The sequence below is a fragment of the Schistocerca nitens genome, chromosome 1 (genome assembly GCF_023898315.1).
Source record: "Schistocerca nitens isolate TAMUIC-IGC-003100 chromosome 1, iqSchNite1.1, whole genome shotgun sequence".
NCBI classification, from domain to species: Eukaryota; Metazoa; Arthropoda; class Insecta; order Orthoptera; family Acrididae; genus Schistocerca; species Schistocerca nitens.
In genome coordinates this window covers 556711044-556733394 of record NC_064614.1, presented here as the reverse complement: position 1 = coordinate 556733394, position 22351 = coordinate 556711044, and the positions used below count along the sequence as shown (strand labels likewise).

General features: G+C 37.5%; 1 protein-coding gene across 1 annotated transcript in view; it reads right to left on the bottom strand.

The window, feature by feature from the left end:
* Positions 1–493: 493 nt before the first annotated feature.
* Positions 494–22351, bottom strand: part of LOC126236383 (lipopolysaccharide-induced tumor necrosis factor-alpha factor homolog) — a 129330-nt gene continuing 107472 nt past the window's right edge. The window contains exons 3-4 of the mRNA XM_049945669.1: positions 18562–18694; positions 494–817 (exon numbers count right to left, since the gene is read on the bottom strand). Coding sequence (XP_049801626.1) covers positions 715–817; positions 18562–18694 — 236 coding nt within the window. The 3' untranslated portion in view covers positions 494–714. The remainder of the gene's footprint in view (positions 818–18561; positions 18695–22351) is intronic.

Sequence of the window (22351 nt, the reverse complement as noted above, 5' to 3'; positions counted from 1 at the left end):
AATTAAGCACACTCTTATAATGGCAGCTGATATCATTTCTTTTCTTAGTCACCTTGTTCTCTTTTCCAAGGCACTGAATCTAAATTACAATAACATAAGCTTTTCTGGTCATATTCAATTATGTTAAAAGTCCTGGCTCAGCTTCTCATATTCTATAAAAGCAGTGCATACTCTGCCTTAGAGCAAAAAAATTGTGCTTTCACTATTATTACTCTCACTTTAAAAATCACATTTCTTTTTCTGTTTCCACATATGTTTATGTGAGAAAGTGCAGTGAGCATTAAATTTGTGAATTAAATGGCCTCTTAATGTTTCCATGAATACATTTGCAGTGGTATGTGTGAATATTAGACTTGCAATATGGCGTGTTCAGAGGATAAATGTGGAGAACTGTCCTTAATATGTTGTTCACATTTCATATGTTAAGAGTCTTCACATTGTTAAAATAATTGCTTCTATCTGATTTATATCAGTAACAAATAAAAGAGCTGAGTGAAGAATAAATATTTTTATTACTCCCCAAAAGTCAGAAAAATGAACAATTACAGATAAAGGCTGAGCTCAATTTTCAACTTTTGTTCATATAAAAAAGTATGAAAAGTACAGGAAACAAGTGGAAGTTAAAAACATAGCAGCTAAGTTAGTGATGACTGGTTGCATTGTGTGAATTACATATCTCATAATATAGAGGTTAAAATAAGTGCAAGATATAAATTAGTTATCATATGCTCCCAGGAATGCATTGCATCCTGGACAGTAGTGCTCCTTTACTCTGCAGCATCCTGTGCAGTAAGGGACGCATATACAGGGCCAGCAACTGCAAGAACAGAAAGAAAAAATGTGTTCAGAATATCACAAATAAAATGGAAATCATATGATACTGATTTAACCGCTATGACTCATTGGAATTCAGTCATTACTTCGAAAGGAATACAGATTGTGGCACCTCAGAACACAGCAGGTTTACAAAATCATGTGACTTAACAAATGTAGGCATTCAAATGTAGGCATTAAATGCTGATTATATTAGTCTCTAGCTACCACAAATAAGTTTGCTGGTTTTTACCTCTAGATCTGTGAAGCCTAGAAGAGAGGAAGTACATCCAAAGGCACCCGTACTCGTGGGTAAGGGGCAACCGCACCCCCTCCACCTATCCTAGCTCTCAGGGGAAGGAAAGAATTTGGTGTATTCTTGTGATTTTCTTTCAATAAAATGATTTAAATGTTGGTATTATGCAGGTTAACAACAGAGTTAGAACAGGCTACCAATAAGTCACCAGTCATCTTCCAAAATAATAAAAAATAGACCACATCCGCCAACAAACTATCTTATGTCCTTGAGTACATCCTGAAGAAATAAGAACAAGTGCTCACAATGATGGTGCCAATGGAGATATGAGTTAAAGCTTTCACGTAAACTGTCTTCAGTATAACTGGACTGATGCGACTGTTTATCCAGGAAATTTCTATCAACCACTTATAAATCATGGATTTTTCACTGATATTACATGGTTGTAATATGGGAAAGTGTCAGAATATGATGTGTCATTACATGAATTCACTGTCAGGCAGTATGTTCTGTATGAACATCTGCAGTACTATGCCATTATAACAGCAATATAAGACACAGACACTTGTAATTATGAAAACAAACTAAAGACGTATTGTTAAAAAATGCAGCAGGAAGTGAGACTATCAAGCTCATCTGAAGTTAAGAATGGTGTATTCCGAAAAATTCTACCTCCAACTTTTTAAGCCAGGCCTTTCTTTGTCAATATTAGAATTTTTAAACTGAAAAAGGTACACAGTGAATGGAATGTTGCAACGAATATGAAAAAAGAACTGTTAAATTAATAGCTGAGTATGAAAACCTTTAAGACAACAGAACAATATGATGCAAAGTGGCACTGGACAGATTTAATGGACTGCAGCAGAGGAGCTTCTCAGTTCAGAGCTAATAATCAATGCAGAAAATACAGCACTGCTACCCAGTAATTGGTTACCACATCACTGGCCAAAGAACAACTACACATTCAAAACAAGTACTGCTCAATGGAGTAAGGAAGAGAAATAAATACAGAATTGAAATAATGTTCATTTCTGAGCTCCTAACATATGACTGGTATCTCTGAAAGTAAAAAAAAAAAAAAAAAAAAAAAATGAAGAAGAAAGCTGAAAAGTTATCAAAAACCTATACATGAAAGTGTGTAGAAAAGAGTAATGTAATCAAGGAACAAATGGAGAAAATGGCAAGTAAACAAAGAAAAGTCAGTGCTACTTACATCCAAAGTATGGGGAGGTAGCAGAGGGATTGTTCTATCTGCCATCTAAAAAATGGTTTGACTTTCTCTTAATAATCAAGTTTTTCAAAAATTCTCTATGCAGAATTTTACCTGTTGACATGAGCTGTAAGTTACAGTGAAAGTATGTGATATTTTTCAGACTTTTCTGTGTGTGAAACTATCTGGTGAATGACCTTGAATTCTCACACTATTCAACACTGTGATATTTTCATTGCTTTGTAATATGGAACTCAGAGCACAAGCTTTGAATTGAAATTGTTGAGAACAACATACAATAAATACAAGACTTCCAAAAAGACATGCAACACATTAAAATTTATTCATTGTGACTCTGTATTGAAACATATGTTTCTAGTGCATCATGAGCTTACAATTTTGAGTAACATTTCATAGGTTTAAGAATTGTAAACAGACTTCAGCACTTTTACACAAAACTTGGCTAGAGTTATGACTAACTCCACCATACCTACACCAGGCCTAGTGGTCTAGTGGTAAAGTGCATGCCTGAAAACAGAAGTTTGCAGGATTGAATCCCAATTGAACTATGGAAATTTTTCAGTCTGCCTTCAACTTAGCCTTCACCTCTTAATGATGTGAAGATCTGCCAGGAATGACACATGGTTTGGATTCACATTAAACTGAGGTTCCATTTCCCTGGTAAGATTGCTGGAGTAGGTTGGGAACACGCAAGTTGCTGAATTGGCATCCAACTGGAAGACTTTCATCAGACTGTTGAGCCACATGAAATTATTATTACCATATCTGTATATTTTTACGAATGCCACACTTATTAAATCATATTCTTATTTTGAAGAGAGATAATCTTGAAAGATGGTGCAATTGAAACTGTAGTGATCTGTCTATTCTGTATGAATGGGCTGTAAAGTTGCTTACACTGATAGAAAATGTCTTGACTTAATTAATGAAAAATCTATTTTCCACATCAAGTGGAATCTGAAGTGCAGTATGTGTACTTCCTTGTCAGATTTTATTGGGTCAGTGATTAAGGAGAGAAGGGATCTCCTCCACAAAACAAAAGAAAACAAGACACATGAAAAATACAACATAATCATTTCCCATTTATCCAGAATTTGATCAATCTCTCAAGAATTTTTGTACAGCACATTATTCTCTCTCTGTGGTTGAAGATCCATATCCATTCTTGGAAACAGACATGCAATGCAGATAATGCCCATCCAGATTTATTACAGGTGTTACTTTCGCATTTTTTTTTAAAGTACAACTTAACTGATAAGAAATGTTTTTCTCCTTTGAACAACAGTATTTCTTTTTCAAAAATGGAATTACCTGCACTGTAGGCAGAACACTCACACAGCCAGAGAGCTTAATCTTTGCATTTGTAACAAAATCTTCAATTTCTTTTTCAAACACTTTTTTTATTACTGATATATCCTTTTAGACTTAAGAGATTTCTTGAAGCACATAGGTCTAATCCACTACGGAGTAGCTCAAATTCTTCTGTTCCAATTCATATTTCAGGATAATACAAATGACTCATTTGGCTTCAAGAAAAGTTGAAAAAAATCATTGTTATTATCAATTCACCCTTACATCGTCCCAAAATTTCAGCTGTCCATCTGTAATATTCAAATTTAGAACAGAGAGAGCTGAACTCCTTTTTGTATTGGAGGTAGTTCACAATGAGGTTTGGTTCACAATCAGGTTTGATGTTATAACTTGCATCATCCTAAAATTATAATCTTCAGTTTCTTTGCCATGAGTGTGTTTAGAGTGCGCAATAGCAAGAGTTTTGAGTCATTGTCACACATTCTCATCTTTGTCATATTCATCTGCTGTTTGGAATTAACTGCTAAATAAAGCCCTTTCCTGAACAAAGATCCATTCTCTTCTTCTCCAAATGTGGACCTCATGCTCAGGTTTGAGTGGCCTGCTCTAATTTTGAAATTCCCTCAGCCTATCCCTCCCTTCTCTCTGGGGAAGAAACTTAGAAGTTCTGCAGGTCAGGATAGTTACTTTTACTTCTATATGTGTATCAGAAGTACTAAATATTTTGCTTGCTGGAGGTAAATAATGGCCAGCAGTTCTGTCGAATTTAATAGCTTTTTTATTGGTTGTCTTTTTGATGTGAGTATATGCTGTCTGAAACGCAATCAGATATTTTTTTCAAGCTTACTTTTGGACGTCCTTGGCTGTTCTTCCATTCATTTCCGAGTTTATCTGCACCCTGAAAACTTCCTGTAAGGTTGTTGAAGATAAACTGGGTGATATGGATACTCCTTGCATGATCCCTCTTTCAGCTCTTAATTACCTACTGACCTAATGAGACCTATGGGATACTGTAGCACTGATATATAGGCCTACATATATATTTAACAGTGTACTAACATGTACCACATCAGCGCCTTTTTTCTTAAGGGCCATTGGTGTAGATTTTGTTGTTATTGAACAAAACATTTTCTCATAATTTGTGGACTAGTCTGTTCTATAATTTTGTTCATGACTTTTGTAGCCAGCACATATCTTTGGTTGATTAAAATTTAATGTGTTTTTAACTTCTTCTCTCATTGTAATATGTGACAATCTGACAACATACATGGTGTATAAAAATAATCATCCAATTTGGCACATCTATATTTCTGAAACTAATGAACATATACAATGAATTTTGTTTTTTGATGAACAGGAAACTCAAAAAGATTTTTTTTTTCATATCTTCTCATAGGTGTTCAATATGCCTCCTTGAGATGCACGCATATGTCAATGCAGTATTCAAATTGTTCCCACACTGCAGTGAGCATGCCTCGAGTTGCAGCTTCCACAGCTGCTGTTATGCAATGTCTCAGTTCATTCATTGTTGTTGGTAATGGAGGCACATAAACATAGTCTTTTATAAACCCCCACAAGAAATAATTACATACAGTCTGGTCCAGTGACCTTGAAGGCCAGTAATGTAAGGCTGAATGATTTGGTCCAGTGTGACTGAGCCATCGTTCAGTAATCCCTTTATTTAAAAATTCCTGCACTTCCAGATGGCAGTGTGGTGGTGCCTCATCCTGTTGGTAAATGAAGTCATTTGAATCAGTCTCCAACTGAGATAAAAGAAATTCTCATGCATATCGAGATATGTGCTTCCTGTGGGGCAAAGAAAAATGGACCATACACCTCTTCCCATGAAAATGCACAAAATGCATTAAGTTTTGGATAGTCCTCCTCACATTGTACAACTTCATGTGGTTGACCAGTACCCCATATTCTCACATTATGATGGTTCACCTTTTCATTTAAATGGAATGTTGCCTCGTCACTAAACACTAAGCATGGAAGAAAAATGTCATCCTCCATCTTGCCAAGAATGAAATTACGCAACTCCACACATTGTTGTTTGTCACCTTCAAGAAGAGCTTGCAGTAGCTGAATTTTGCAATGTTTCATGTGTAAATTTCGACTCAGTCCATGCCAGATGGACATTGAGGGCATGTTGAGCTGTCAACCTGTATGGCAAAAGGATTTCTGCAGGCTCCTTGTGAAACTATGGTGGATGTGTTCGATGTCTGACACAGACACTTGGGGGATGGCCCAGCAATTTTCCTTTACACAAACAACCTGTTTCTCAGAATTGTTTATGCCATCATCTGACGTATGAGGATCCAGACTATATCTAGTACGAAAGTCACGCTGAAAAGTTATTACTGAACTGCACTGTGCAAAACATAGAACACAAAACACTTTCTGTAGTCCCGACACCATTCTTACTAGAACTGAAGTGGTCACACACTGCTGCTACCTAATGGGAACCATGTAAAACTCAATAGTTCACTCTTTCCAACAATACATTGTTCATGCACATATCTTAAATAACATAATAATTAAGATTTTTAAAAAATTCAGATGATTCTTTTTGATACACCCTGTATTTATATATGTTCACCATTCCATAGACATCCATTTCAGAAAAAAAAGAAAAATTAACTATATGAAGAGCAGAACCAAGAAACAAACCCACACAATCCATGTATCCTTTTCTTCTCATACAAGTTTTTCTAAAAGCTGGCTAAGCAACGGTTGCTGATAAGCTGTTTGCTTTGGAATGCAGTAGTGAAAATTTTGCTTTCCAATTTATACAGGAAGCAATAAGCATTGAAATCCTATCAACAGAGGTATCTTTGTCAAACCAAATTGAGACAATGCAGTAGTTAGTAAAGGAATGTTCTGAGGCTGAATACAAGAAAGTCAGTTAAAAAGTAATGGTAACAAGGTCAGCTGACAAATACATATTATGAAACTCTGCACTGATGGATTCTAAATAAAAGAAGAAGGAGGCTTCATGGAAATGAAAATAGAAGAAAGTGGATTGATAAAAAAATGGAAGAGAATTACATGAGAAACTCTACAATAAGAAATTACCTCTCAGAATGACTGAACATAGTTCACTCCTAATTCTTTGAATCAGATACAGATTTACTGAAATAAAGATGCCACATAAATGAACACTGTATGTGAATGAATATATCCAGGATGGAAAGCATACTAAACACAAACAGAAAATTATGTTTTATCATACAGATACGATAAAAATCCATATTTTGCAACTCAGTGTGCCAAACATGTTTAACCTATTCATATTAGCTATCTTCAGTGGCCTATAATGCAGAGAAAATAAATTACAGGTATTTTGATAACAGATTAAGTGATTTTTTTGAGTCATCAGTCTTCTGACTGGTCTGATGTGGCCCTACACAATTTCCTCTCCTGTGCCAACCTCTTCATATTGAGAGTAACACTTGCATCCTACATACTCAGTTATTTGCTGGATGTGTTCCAACCTCTCTCTTCCTCTATAATTTTTATCCTCTACAGTTCCCTCTAGTAGCATAGAAGTTATTCCCTGATGTCTTAACAGATGTCCTCCTTGTCAGTGTTTTCTGTGTATTCCTTTCCTTGCCGATTCTGTGGAGAATCTACTCATTCCTTATCTTATCAGTCTGCCTCATTTTCAACATTACTCCATAGCACCACATCTCAAATGCTTTGATTCTGTTCTGTTACAGTTTTTCCACAGTCAATATTTCATTATCATACAATTCTGTGCTCCAAACAGACACTGTCAGAAATTTCTTTCTCAAATTAAGATGTATAGTTGATACCATGCCTGTAATTCTTCTTCACTTTCACCATGACAGCAATGTCAACAGCAAATTTTTTCATTGATATCATTTCACCTTGAAATTTAACCCCACTCTTGAACATTTCTTTTATTTCTGTCATTACTTCGAGTACTTTGTTCCTTGTCTTCCCATCTATTGTTCCTTCTTAGTTATTGTACATAACATTTATTATCAGTTTTTCTCTATAACTTAGCCCTATTTTCTCAGAATTTCGAACATCTTGCACCATTTTACATTGACAAATGCTAATTCCAGGTCAACGTATCCAATGGACATGTCTTTATTTTTCTTCAGCCCTGCTTCCATTATGAACCACAATGTCAGAACGTCCTCTCTGGTTCCTTTACCTCAGCCAAACTACTCCTCATCTAACAGATCCACAATTTTCTTTTCTATTGTTCTGTGCATTATTTTTATCAACAACTTGGACACATGAGCTGTTAAGCCACTGTTGCGATAATTCTCACACTTGTTAGCTCTTGCCATCTTTTTATAAATTATGTAACTATTTACAAATTTATGGTTGTGTTTTATACTCTTACATTAATTTTTATGTCATTTACATGTATCCATGTACTGGGTATGTACTAGATGCACACAGTACAGGTCTCTTCCAATTGATAGGTCACATTTGAACATTTCACTGAACATAACTTGTACTGTAGCACACTGCAAACAGTCTTAATGGTATGTTTTAGGGCCGGCTGAAGGATCATGGGAGCTGTAGTGGGTGAGAGTAGAGGTTTGTGTTGGAGTATGAATGGAGGGGATATGTGTGTGTGTGTGTGTGTGTGTGTGTGTGTGTGTGTGTGTGTGTGAGAGAGAGAGAGAGAGAGAGAGAGAGAGAGAGAACTTTTATTGAGCATATGTATGAAACTGCCTTTTTGTAGAATGAAAATTTTCTTTCTTTTGTTGTACGGTATTTGATTGTCTCAGTCTCTTCAACACATTTTTGCCAGTTTTTATTTTAAAATGGTTTTCATTTGCAGGGTGTCCAGAAAAGGGTTCTAACATTTACAGAGGTTGTAGTACGCATCAAGGGAAGGATGAAAGTTCCTATAAACATTGCTTGTAAACTTTATATCTTTGGAGTTATGGTCTGCATGTATCTGTGGAGCATATCTTGCAAACCGTGCACTTTGCCATGAGATAAATGAGGAAGCAGCATACATACTACACGTTTATAAAGCACAAGGTGTTTGCATCAGTATTAAGCATGCACCCGACAGAAGAACACACAGTATTCCACAGTGCACTACGGTATGTAGTGTATCAGTCATGTACGTTATTTTCATCTGGTGTACCTGTAGCCTTCCTATGGTGCATTGTTTGTTGTGACAGCAGTAAATTACTGTAATCTGTTTCTGTGTCCATCACTGGATGTACAGCTCCCAATGGAGGCCTGCTATTCAAAATAGAAGATGGCAGATATGATCTACCACTGGCAAGCAGATGGAAGTGGCCTACAGGCATGTAAACTGTATGTTGCCAAACATGCCCAACACCATATACCATCTGTAAACATTTTAGTACCCTGTTCCAGTTACTTTTGGAAACAGGATCCTTGGCACCATGAACACGGGGTTGTGGCAGATCTCAAACAACTCTCACACCTGGTATGAAGCAACCGTTACAAGAACATGTTGAAGGCAACCCTGGAGCAAGTGTCCAAAGAATAGTTACAGCTGAAGGTGTTGCTAGATGTGTTACCTGGACAGTCCTCCATGAACAGTTGCTCTATCCCTGCCATGTGCAGCAAGTCCAAGCTCTGCCATTATTGCAATTCTACCAGTGGTTTCTCCAAATGTGCACACATAATGAACAGTTCATGGTGAAGGTGTTATTTACTGATCAGGTGGGCTTCGTGAGAGACAGTATCATAAATTACCATGATGTGTGTATGGACTGATGCCAATCCATGAGCACTTTAAGAGAGACAAGACACCAGCACACATTTAGTATCAATGTGGGGACAGATTGCTAGGTCCTTATGTTCTACACAACACTTTGAATGGTGTTTGGTATCTTCATTTCCTCTGGAATCTTTTACCTGTGTTGCTGAAGAATGTACCATTACATGAACAATTGCAAATGTGGTACATGCATGATGGAGCACCAGCCCATTTTCAACTTTGGATGAGGCAACACCTACCATGAGTCTATCAGGAGAAATGGATATGTCAGGGAGGGCCAATACCTTGGCCTGCCCATTCTACTGACTTGAACCCTGTGGATTTTTGGCTTTGGGGGCATGTAAAGACCTTGGTGTATTTGATCCCCATAAATGATGTGGATACACTAAGGGAACATGTGTTCATTGCCTATAATGCAATCCGGCAACAATGACGGGTGTTCCAATGAATGCGTGATTCTATGAGGTGTAGGGTGGAAGGCTATATTGCAGTGAGTGGTGGTTACATCAAGCACATGTTGTGAAGAGTAGTGCAAAGACATGGTGATCACTGACAGTAGTAGTAATATACTATAACTCTGAAGATATGAGGTTTATGATCCACATTTGTGGGAACTTTCTCTTCACTTGTTGCATACTACATCTTTTGTAAATATTGGAACCTTTTTTCAAGTCACCCTGTGTAAATAGAAAAGGTCTAACTTTTTATATAAATCTGGAGCTTTTTTCAAATTATCTGCTAACTACTGTCTGTATATTAATATTTTCAAAAATGTTCAAATGCGTGTGAATTCATACGGGACCAAACTGCTGAAGTCATCGGTCCCTAAACTTACACACTACGTAAACTAACTTACTAGCCAAAGTTCCTGAGTCTGTGATGCACTGCCGGGTACTGAATTACTTTGAGGAAAACAACTTATTCCAAAACACACAGCACAGATTCCGCAAAGGGAGATCAACAGTGACAACCACACTGGACTTATTAAAAATGATTCGACAGAGTTTTGGAGAGAGAGAGAGAGGGAGAGAGAGAGAGAGAGAGAGAGAGAGAGAGAGAGAGAGAGAGAGAGAGAGAGAAGCACTGACACTCTGTGGCCTCAGCAAAGCCTTTGACTGCATCTCACACACAACACTAATAGCCAAGTTAAGATGCTATGGTGTTGGAGGTGGTGTTCTATCAACACTCCAATCTTATTTGGAAAACTGAAAGCAGGTAGTATCAGTGCACGGAGCAACTTCTCTTGAACAAAAACTGGAACATGGAGTGCCCCAAGGATCAGTCTTAGGACCTCTCCTATTCCTCATATATGTCAATGATATGAGCTGTAATGATCAAATGTTGCAGTTTGCAGACGACACTACCCTTATTGCCAAAGGACATACAGCCGCAGAAACTCTTGGTGCATCAAATTTGATGTTTGAAGAAATAAAAGAATGGTTCATCATAAACAAAATGAAGATCAATGAAGAAAAAACTCAACATTTGATATGCAGTCGAACCGACATTGAAGACAGAAGAAAACATGGAGACTGTCAGACTACTGGGCTTCAAGATTGACAGCAAACTCTCCATGAGTGATCACACTGCATATGTATGCACCAAACTTTCTCATGTGATATACCTCCTGAGGAAGCTGAAGAGGGTAATAACTGACCAGTTTCTCACAATAGTCTACCATGCACTCTTCCACAGCCACATTAGCTATGGACTGTTGTTGTGGGGACACTCCTCAGGCTGCAAAGATCTGTTGCTACTACAAAAAAAAGCCATCAGGATCATATCCTCTAGCAAAAGACTGGACCACTGTAAGCCTATTTTCACCAGGCTAGGCATAATGACTGTTTTTAGCCATTATGTGTTTTTCTTCCTCATTTATATAAAAGAAAATCAAAGGAATTTTAGCATACGACAAGAAATACATAATCATGACACTCACTGTAAGACGAACATTGAAGTGCCATGGTGTCGCCTATCAAGTACACAAGACAGCTTTCCAACAGTCGCCCTAAAAATGTACAATCAACTGCCTCCAGAAGTGAAATCCCTGCCATCTGAATTATTTCGGGAAAAAATTGCTCAGGACTTGAAACAACATCCACTATATTCCTTGGAAGAGTTTTTCAACAGTGGCTCTAGTGAATGGACAAAATAATAAATATTGTTATGTTTTATATATAATTTTGCCTAAATTTAATCTTCTTTTTATGTTCTCAGTTAACTGCGCATTTAATTGTGTGTTTTACTTAAAGTATATATTTTGCCAAAACGAAACTTTGTGTGTGTGATCTAGATGGTTTTGTAAACATTTTGCTTTGTGGTATTTTCATTTGCTGCTATGAAGTTTTACTTTCCTGTTTAGTTATATTTCATTTTCTCTATGTTCTATGTGTTTTTGTGCATTGCATAAATATTTACTTTTATTTGTAATATAAATTTTGTATATGGTGCTGTATAAATGTTAGTTGATAAACATTGTATTTGTGATACAGTCTGTCCAGCCATGGCTGGTAAACGACGAAGATATAGTAATAGTAATAAACTGACTTATGGTAAGAACCACGCACATGTGCACACAGGAGGAGTTGAACTGCCGGCGGGAGGGGTCGCGCAGTTCACGATGTGGCGCCTCAAACCGCGTGGGCGCGGCCACTCCACATGGCATTAATACTTTATGAAGGAACATAACTAGGCATACAACTAAGGAGACTTATTTTATTTGGAAATATCTTAAGCTTAACATTGCAGATAAAGCCAGTTTTAGGAAGATTTACCCGTTTTTTCACTAACTAGAGGATTCATTATTTGTGATGACTAACACTGATTTTTTGTCAGAAAGAGCTGCTACAGTACAACTAGAGTTGCTGGGGTCCAATTTTAGATTATTTATCACAATACAGTTTCCAATAAGGATTGCTGGACGCAGTCCAGGAGTCATTAATTTTATTTCAGCTCCAATTACTGTCACTGATTTGGATGTAAAGGCAATAGCTAAATATTAAGAATAAAACACACTAACTAGTTGATTTCACTTCATAGAAAAACAATTATGTATCATAGAAATGAACAATGACTCAATCACAGTGTTTATTAAAAACATATAGGAAGAATGCTGGCAAGAGATTTATGAAAAAGACTGTGCAAATGCATAATTTAACTCTTTCTTACACATATTCCTAAAGCACTTTGAGGCCTGTTTTCCCATAAAACAAGTCAGATAAAAATTAAGTAAAATGCCAAGGGATGGATAACGCCTGGGATTAAAGTGCCCTGTGTTAGAAGAGAGAGCTCTGTCCAATTCAGAGGATGAGGTTAATCAAAAATTCACGTTCCATTACCACCAGTTTTTTAAAATCCTCCAGTTATCATCTTCACTATCATGCCATGCTGGGACATTTATAGCACTTCTCCATTTCACCTGCCTTTCCAACATTCTTCTTCCGTAACAGTTTTGTTCCAATCCTGCTTCCTTCTTCTTAAACTGGTTTTATCAAGTTATCTATCTCAGTTCTATCATTCAATTTTTCTACTCCAGTTTCCTCCCAACATCTTCATTTCTCACTCTGCTTCTCCTCTCCTCTCTTCTTGTCACTGTACAGACCTCTGATGTATATGACAATATGGATATAAATTACATCTTCTACAGCAATTCCTTAACTTCATCCCCTCCCCCCTCTCGCTTCACCAGACTAGGGCCCTCGCATACTGGTAAAATACATTTACTTTTGTGCCCTTTTGCTAGTTCATTCTGCATTTTTGCATTCTGTGTTATCTAATGTCCTAAATTTTTAAAGGTGTCTGCAGCTTCAATTTCCTGACTTAATATCAATTTGCACTTCCCCTTCTCTGTCTCCTTTGGTCACTATCATAGTCTTACTTTTCTGCATTTCATGCCATATTTCTTGATTTTTTTTTTTCGTTTAATATCTAGTTGTTGTTGTGTAACCATCCTGGTCATTCCCCACAACACAGTATCAATGGCAAATAGCAATTACTTCATCTCTATGAGATGCTTCTGTCTCTTTCATGATTTCATTTATCATCATTAAAAATAATAATTGTGACAACACACTTCGTTGTTTCAACCCCATAACACTCGTACACCATTTAGCTCTCCCAACTTGGGGCTGGACACAGTTGAAGTTTTTATCATATAATGCTTGAAGAACTTTGATTGTTAGTTTTAAAAGTTTTCCAATTCCCTTTCTCTTCAAACTTCCTCACACCTTTCCTCTGGGGACACTATCATATGCTTTCAGTAAGTCAACAAATGTCATCAAAAGATCTTTCCCATACACCCAATATCTTTCCATCAATTGCCTCATACTAAATATTGTGTCCAATGTCCAGTTTATACAATTCCGTACAGTAAATGGCATAACACCATTGATAAATATAGACTATGAATGGAAGCCTGTTGCTAAGGTAGAATACTCAAAATTTCTGAGTGTGTGCATTGATGAGAAATTTAATTGGAAGAGACACATCGACGATCTGCTAAAACGGTTAGGTTCAGCTACTTATGCTATTAGGGTTATTGCAAATTTTGGTGAAACATATCAGTAAATTAACCTACTATGCCTATTTTTATTCACTGCTCTCATATGGCATCATATTTTGGGGCAATTCATCATTAAGAGAGAAAGTATTCATTGCACAAAGGCATGTAATCAGCATAATAGCTGGAGCCCACCCAAGATCACCTTGCAGACATTTATTTAAGGAACTCAGGATATTCACAGTACCTTCACAATACATATATTCCCTTATGAAATTTGTCATTAATAATACATCCCACTTCAAAAAGATCAGTGAAGTTCACAGCTACAACACTGTAAGAAAGGATGATCTTCACCATTCTGGATTAAATCTCACTTTGGCACAGAAAGGGGTGAATTATGCTGCCACAAAAATATTTGGTCATTTCCCAATTCTTCAGGCACACAGTTTTTAGTCTACGTGTATCTTAGCAGGCTACGTAAACACTGAAATCCAGTAGATTTAGCTGCCTTTATCATTCCAACAGTTATTTCATCTATCCCATGTGCCTTTCTCGTTTTCATTCTTCTAATCACTAGTTGCACTTCTAACATCCTAATATCTTTTTGTTTATGCAAGTCCATTCCCCCCCCCCCCCCCCAACCCTGTTATCTTTCCATCACTATTTGTTGTATTTATTAGTTTGCCACAGTACTCTTGCCATCTTTTCCTTATCTCCTCTGGCTGTGTTATTTAGATTTCCGCTTTCAAACACAAACACAAGAAAAATAACAGTGTTAATGAAATTTAATTCCTACAAAATAACTGGGTACCAAAATTAATATTTACTTCTGTTCACAGTGTCAATGAACATTGCACCCATCAATAAACATCCAAATACAAATGCACTATATGATTCATCAACAAAAGTGGGTTTCAATAACATAACAGCTCTAAGCAGATTACAAAATTAATTAGGCCGCTAAAAAATGTAAACTGGTGGTGTCTTCAGAAGATTATTAAAACTGTGTGCTGCTTCTACATCTATATACATACTCCACAAACCATCATATGGTGCATGAGGGAGAGTACCTTGTAGCACTACTAGTCATTTCCTTTCCCGTTCCACTTGCAAATACAAGGGAAAAACAACAATCTATGTGTCTCCATATGAGCCCTAATTTCTCTTATCTTCATGAACCTTCCATGAAATGTATATTGATAGCAGTAGAATCATTCTGCAGTCAGCTTCAAATGCTGGTTCTCGAAATTTTATCAGTCAAGTTTTGTGAAAAGAACATCTTCCCCTCAAGGTATTCTCATTTGAGTGCACAAACCATCGCCACAATACTCATGTGCTGACTGAACCTACTGATAACAAATCTAGCAAAGTGTCGCTGAATTGCTTTGATGTCTTCCTTTAATCTGAGCTGGTAGGGACCCCAAACACTTAAGCAGTACTCAAGAATGGGTCGCAACAGTGTACTGTAGAGGTCTCCTTTATAGATGAGCTATAGTTTCCTAAAATTCCCTCAATAAACTGAATTCAACCATTCACCTTCCCTACTACCGTCCTTATGGGCTCATTCCATTTCACATCACTTTCCAATGTTACACCTAAATAGTGTCAAGCAGCACACTATCAATGCTGCATTAAAACATTATGGGACTGTTTTTCCTACTCCTGTGCATTAAGTTGCATTTTTCTACATTTAGAGCAAGCTGCCATTCATCACACCAAATAGAAAAGCTACCTAAGTCATCTTCTATCCTACTACAGCCACTAAATGACGTGACTACCCTTAAGTTGCCATTGTAATCTGTAGTAACATTCCTCTGAATGTAACTACAGAAAACAGTCCCCTAATTAAGGAGGCATTTTACCCTTCCAGTCTTTTTTAAAAATAGCTTTGAGGAAGTTATTTATGATAATTACTGAGTCACTTTTGTGAGTAGAAACTGTTAACCGGCTCCCAGGTTCTACTTACATAAAGAATTTTCCTCAAGAAAGTCATGTAAGACACAAAAATGAAATTCTGGAAGAGCTAAATAAGACAAATTATCCAGTTGGGATATTCTGCAACCTCATCAAAACATTTGCCTGTGTAGACTTGGAAAATTAAAATGTTGCGGCTGTAAAGGAATCCCTTTTGCATGGATGAAGACTTCAGTTCATAACAGAAAGAAGGTAGGGTCAGTGCCAGACCATGTGGAAGGAATGAAACTAACTTTGTAGTGGAGGAAAATAAGAATCACATATAGGTCTGCTCATGTTCTTAAAGTATGTAAGTGATTTGCCAATGACTTTACAGGTCGGTTCAAAAACTAACGTTTGCTGTTGACACAACCATACTAACCAAAGGCCTAATTCATTTTTACCAGGTACAGCTCTGATGATAGCTGTACAGGCCAACAGCAAATAAGTCTTAATCTCATGGAAACACGTATTATGCAGTTCCAAACAAGTAACAACAGCCTGAAGTAGACATTAATGATCACACACTAAACAAAGCTTTAATTGTGTGAATCTTTTTATTGTGCCTATTACGACTCAGGGCTCTGCTATATGGTGAGTAGCAACTTTCCTTCTCTGATATTGTTACATTCCATCCTGGATTTTGCATTGTTTGATAATTTTGTCTATTATCTGCAATGAAGCAAGGTTAACACAGCATGTAACAGGCCAGAAAGAGATGTAAAGAAGTGACGTTTGAGAATCAGATATGCTGGTGCAAATCGTAGTCTAAGGTAGTGGGGGAAGTCATAGACAAATAGGGACAACAGATACGAGTCATGGGATGTGTGTTTTTGAGTAAGCACATTTTCTGCCTTTGAAACCTTAATTTACTGAATATTATATGACAATGAATACCCAAATTCTGTTATTATACAGGGTGTTACAAAAAGGTACGGCCAAACTTTCAGGAAACATTCCTCACACACAAAGAAAGAAAATATGTTATGTGGACATGTGTCTGGAAACGCTTACTTTCCATGTTAGAGCTCAATTTATCTTCAAATCACATTAATCATGAAATGGAAACACACAGCAACAGAACGTACCAGCGTGACTTCAAACACTTTGTTAGAGGAAATGTTCAAAATGTCCTCCGTTAGCGAGGATACATGAATCCACCCTCCGTCGCATGGAATCCCTGATGCGCTGATGCAACCCTGGAGAATGGCGTATTGTATCACAGCCGTCCACAATACGAGCACGAAGAGTCTCTACATTTGGTACCGGGGTTGCATAGACAAGAGCTTTCAAATGCCCCCATAAATGAAAGTCAAGAGGGTTGAGGTCAGGAGAGCGTGGAGGCCATGGAATTGGTCCGCCTCTACCAATCCATCGGTCACCGAATCTGTTGTTGAGAAGCGTACAAACACTTCAACTGAAATGTGCAGGAGCTCCATCGTGCATGAACCACATGTTGTGTCGTACTTGTAGAGGCACATGTTCTAGCAGCACAGGTAGAGTATCCCGTATGAAATCATGATAATGTGCTCCATTGAGCGTAGGTGGAAGAACATGGGGCCCAATCAAGACATCACCAACAATGGCTGCCCAAACGTTCACAGAAAATCTGTGTTGATGACGTGATTGCACAATTGCGTGTGGATTCTCGTCAGCCCACACATGTTGATTGTGAAAATTTACAATTTGATCACGTTGGAATGAAGCCTCATCCGTAAAGAGAACATTTGCACTGAAATGAGGATTGACACTTTGTTGGATGAACCATTCGCAGAAGTGTACCCGTGGAGGCCAATCAGCTGCTGACAGTGCCTGCACACGCTGTACATGGTACGGAAACAACTGGTTCTCCCGTAGCACTCTCCATACAGTGACGTGGTCAACGTTACCTTGTACAGCAGCAACTTCTCTGACGCTGACATTAGGGTTATCGTCAACTGCACAAAGAATTGCCTCGTCCATTGCAGGTGTCCTCATCATTCTAGGTCTTCCCCAGTCGCGAGTCATAGGCTGGAATGTTCCATGCTCCCTAAGACGCCGATCAATTGCTTCGAACGTCTTCCTGTCGAGACACCTTCATTCTAGAAATCTGTCTCAATACAAACGTACCGCACCACGGCTATTGCCCTGTGCTAATCCATACATCAAATGGGCATCTGCCAACTCCGCATTTGTAAACATTGCACTGACTGCAAAACCACGTTCGTGATGAACACTAACCTGTTGATGCTACGTACTGATGTGCTTGATGCTAGTACTGTAGAGCAATGAGTCACATGCCAACACAAGCACCGAAGTCAACATTACCTTCCTTCAACTGGGCCAACTGGCGGTGAATCGAGGAAGTATAGTACATACTGACGAAACTAAAATGAGCTCTAACATGGAAATTAAGCATTCTGTCCTCATAACATCTTTTCTTTATTTGTGTGTGAGGAATGTTTCCTGAAAGTTTGGCCGTACCTTTTTGTAACACCCTGTATTCTTGGAAAATTGTATGTACCACAACATCCAGTGCCTCTCATGTATACTTATTGCACTAGTCACTGTTAAGCCCTACAGCAGCTTTATTTCTGTAAACTGTTGTCAGATTACTTGTAACTTAAAGGACACAATGTATGTGGACTTAAATCTAATTAATAGAATAACTGATAAATAAAATTTTTGATGTGCACAGTATTAAGCAGGACACACTAATCCTACATTTTGAAATAAGTAAAACTGGTAAGCTGTTAAATACTTACAGGAAGACAAAGAGAAGAACTGCTACTATGTGTGTTTTTGTGTTGCTTTTGTATCGTATCTCAGTTGTTACAGTCTTGTGACATGATGGACACTGCAATGTTGTTGGCTCAGGTCCCAGCGGCGTGCTAATCACTGAAACAGTATGAAGCATGTGTCAACTACATAGAGAACTGATACGAAGTGTATCTCTCTCTCTCTCTAAAACACACACACACACACACACACACACACACACACACACACACACACACAAGAAAAAAAATAAAGGCAGTCTTCACCAAAAACTGATCATGATATTTTTGTGATGGAAAAGATAAAGAGGACTGGCTGGTAACATGTTTAAATCTTCAGAGAAATCATTACTACACAGTTTTCATAATCTTAACTTCCCCATTTTCATTACCTATCTGGTTTCAATTCTCCAATCATCCCATGCCAATTAGAATGCTATTTTTATAAAAAAATCTGTATTTGAAGTTCTAGAACTCTTTTTATATGTCTGCATCAACACCTACATACATATTCTGCAAACCATTGAAGTGCATGGCAGATGGTACTTCCCATTGCACCAGTTGTTTGGGATTCTACCCTTTCCATTCATGTATTGAGGACGGGTAACATGACTATTTAAATGAGTGTGTGTGCACCGCAATGAATCTAAACTTGGCCTCTCAAGCCCTACGGGAATGATACAAAAAATGGTTCAAATGGCTCTGAGCACTATGTGCCTTAACATCTGAGGTCATCAGTCCCCTAGACTTAGAACTACTTAAACCTAACTAACCTTAGGACATCACACACATTCATGCTCGAGGTAGGATTCGAACCTGTGACAATAGCGGTCACGTGGCTCCAGACTGAAGCACCTAGAACCGCATGGTGACACCGGCTGGCCAGGAATGATACACCAGGGATTGTAGTACATTCACAGAGTAATCACTTAAAGCCGGTACTTTAATCTTTATAAGTAGGTTTTCGTGAGATATTTTGCATCTATCTTCAAATGTCTGCCGTTTCAGTTTGTTCAGCATCTCTGCAGCAGTCTCACATGGGTTCAACAAACCTGTGTATCCTTGGTGCCCTTTTCTGTATACATTCAATGTCCTCCATCAGTCGTATTTGATATGGACCCTACAAATTTTAGCAATCTTCTAAGGTTGGTTACATGAGTGATTTGCAAGCAATCTCCATTGTAGACTGACTTCATTCCCTACAGAGCTTTTTTTTCTATCTAATATGTGTTGTTTCGACTGATACGATATGACAGATAAAAATATCAAACCAAAAACACTTTGCATTTTAATGCATCATCATGCACCATTTGACATTTGTTGCTGGATAAGTCTCCATATATTATGATCCTCAGCTATAAACATTCCTCATACTCCGGTATGTATTCAAATGCTATCATTTATTTTATTTATTTATTTTTTTTTCCTCCTCTCTTGGGAACTTCTCTGTTTCCTATGCGATCAGTTCACCTGCCTTCATGCCCTCCCTCCCCCCTCCCCCTTCATTTTATTTTCAGTTCAGTTATAATTACTTGTTCTACTCTGGTCTCGCCACTGTCTGTGTTTCTTTTCCTGTATTTGTCAGTAATTCCTTGTATACATCTCTCCATTGCACACTGACCAACCCTCAGTTTTTCAATCAGCTTAGCAGTGAAAATCCAAGCCTTTAGAAAAAAAACTGTTGTATACGCTGATCACAAAAATTCCATTTGAGTCACATCAAGAACTTATATTTCCAGTTTCTATTTACTTTACCAAAAAAATGTCAAGTCATTTTTCCTTTTCTATTTATATGTTTGGCTGTCCATCCAACTGTTGTCTTCAGCTGCTCTGTATGCTAAGACTCAACTAATTACACAACTTCAATGCTACTTCATACTATTTTCCTTTCAATGTGTTATTTATATATTATTTTAGACTGATTTCCAAACTTTTCTATTGCTTTCATTGTTGAAGTTTATCTGAAATAGAGGTGAAACAGATGTTTAAGATGTGTTATATTAGTGCAGTGTTTTGCAGTTTAGGATCTGAAAACTTCCTCAAAGGCAGCTGAAATAGTTTGGACAATATAGAATCTCCTTGCCCGATTCTTCTTTTAGTTCAGAATTTCCCACAATCATAATGAAGGTCTAACGTGAGCTGTAGCATTGACATCAAATTTTTCAGTATTCTAACATAGGCTGAATCTATCTCTTATTTATCAAAGGCTTTGAGAGCTGATTTTGTTAAAACTGAATAACAATCTATGAATCTTTGACAAAGTGGTAGTTCATGTTCTATAAGTTTATTCAGAATTTTCAAAGGTCCTAGTGGACAATTTCCACATCTAAAACCAAATAGTTCCCATGCCTGATTATGAACCATCATTTTTCCAATGCACTTGGCGATAATTTTAGTGAATGTGTTGTACATTAGTCAGAGGGGGCTGGTAGACTCAGTTTTTTTGTATCTTGTCATTTATATTAAGTAAAATAATTTCCAAGGTATCCCAGTTTTGATGAGTTAGATTCCTTTGTACCAGGGTTGACTGGGAAACAATTTTGTGTGTTCCTTCAGTTTTGCTCAACCTCCAGCTTTAACCATTTCTGTTAAAATGGCATCATCTGTCAGCACCATTCTTACATACTCTGCATTTTTGTACATCTTATCCGGCATTAAAGGCACTTGCAGAATACTATTATTGTTATTACTAACTCTCTCTGCATTTCTTATAAATATCTTTAACAATACCAACATTTAGAACCAGCTTGGAATGCTTGAAACATTCTTCTCCATAGCTGGTTATGTGCCAACAGCAATCACAACCAATGAAACCTGGTGTATAATCAGTGTAAGTTATTGTTGTTACACTTTTCTCTTATTTTCAACTTTTTCATTTTAATGAATTTTCTGTGTATTTTCTTGTATGATATTGACTTTTGTCTGATTCAGCTTATTCTGCCTTGTTCCTATTGTTGTTCACTTGAAATTCTCACCTACTCTCTATTAGCTGCCTTGTTCCATTTAATATTTTCGACCCTTTCACTTCATTTGTACCTACAATGTCTTACACTGCCAGCACAAGTTACTGTGATAAATGAGTTTCCCTATCATCCATGCTGGGCAAACTTGTGATTGTTCTCACTAACAAAACGGTTTTTCTCTGCGTAATCTGTCGAACAGGAAGTAGTCGGTTTACCTCTGTGATATTTTATCCACGCTCTTTTCTGTTCTCCATTCATTTAATGACTGTGCCGTAACTGCTACACTATGACTTTCGTTACATAACGATTATATTGTTAGAAATCTTTCTTGTCTTTTCAGCATCTAGCACATAAGTGGGCATTACATGGTGGAACTGTAGTTAGTTGTCTAGTTCTTATTCAACAGTTTCCAAGTTTATGGTATACTTTGGCTGCAAAAGAGTTGCAAAGTTCCATCAAAGAATGTGCTTATTTTCGCACATACGCAGGCAGGATGCAACAGCTAAATTTTCCACCCTGCGTAACTTTCTATCCATTAAAGGTATTCGTATCTCTTTTCACCCAGACGAATAGTGGCAAGTGCTTCATAAAACAGAGGCTAATGCATTTTTTGCAACGTCGTTAATTACTAAAATCCAAGCATTAACATTATTTAACGTAACTATGACCTTTCTTTCTTCCACTAAATATCAGAATTCAGTCCGCAGCTCGTGGTCGTGCGGTAGCGTTCTCGCTTCCCGCGCCCGGGTTCCCGGGTTCGATTCCCGGCGAGGTCAGGGATTTTCTCTGCCTCGTGATGACTGGGTGTTGTGTGA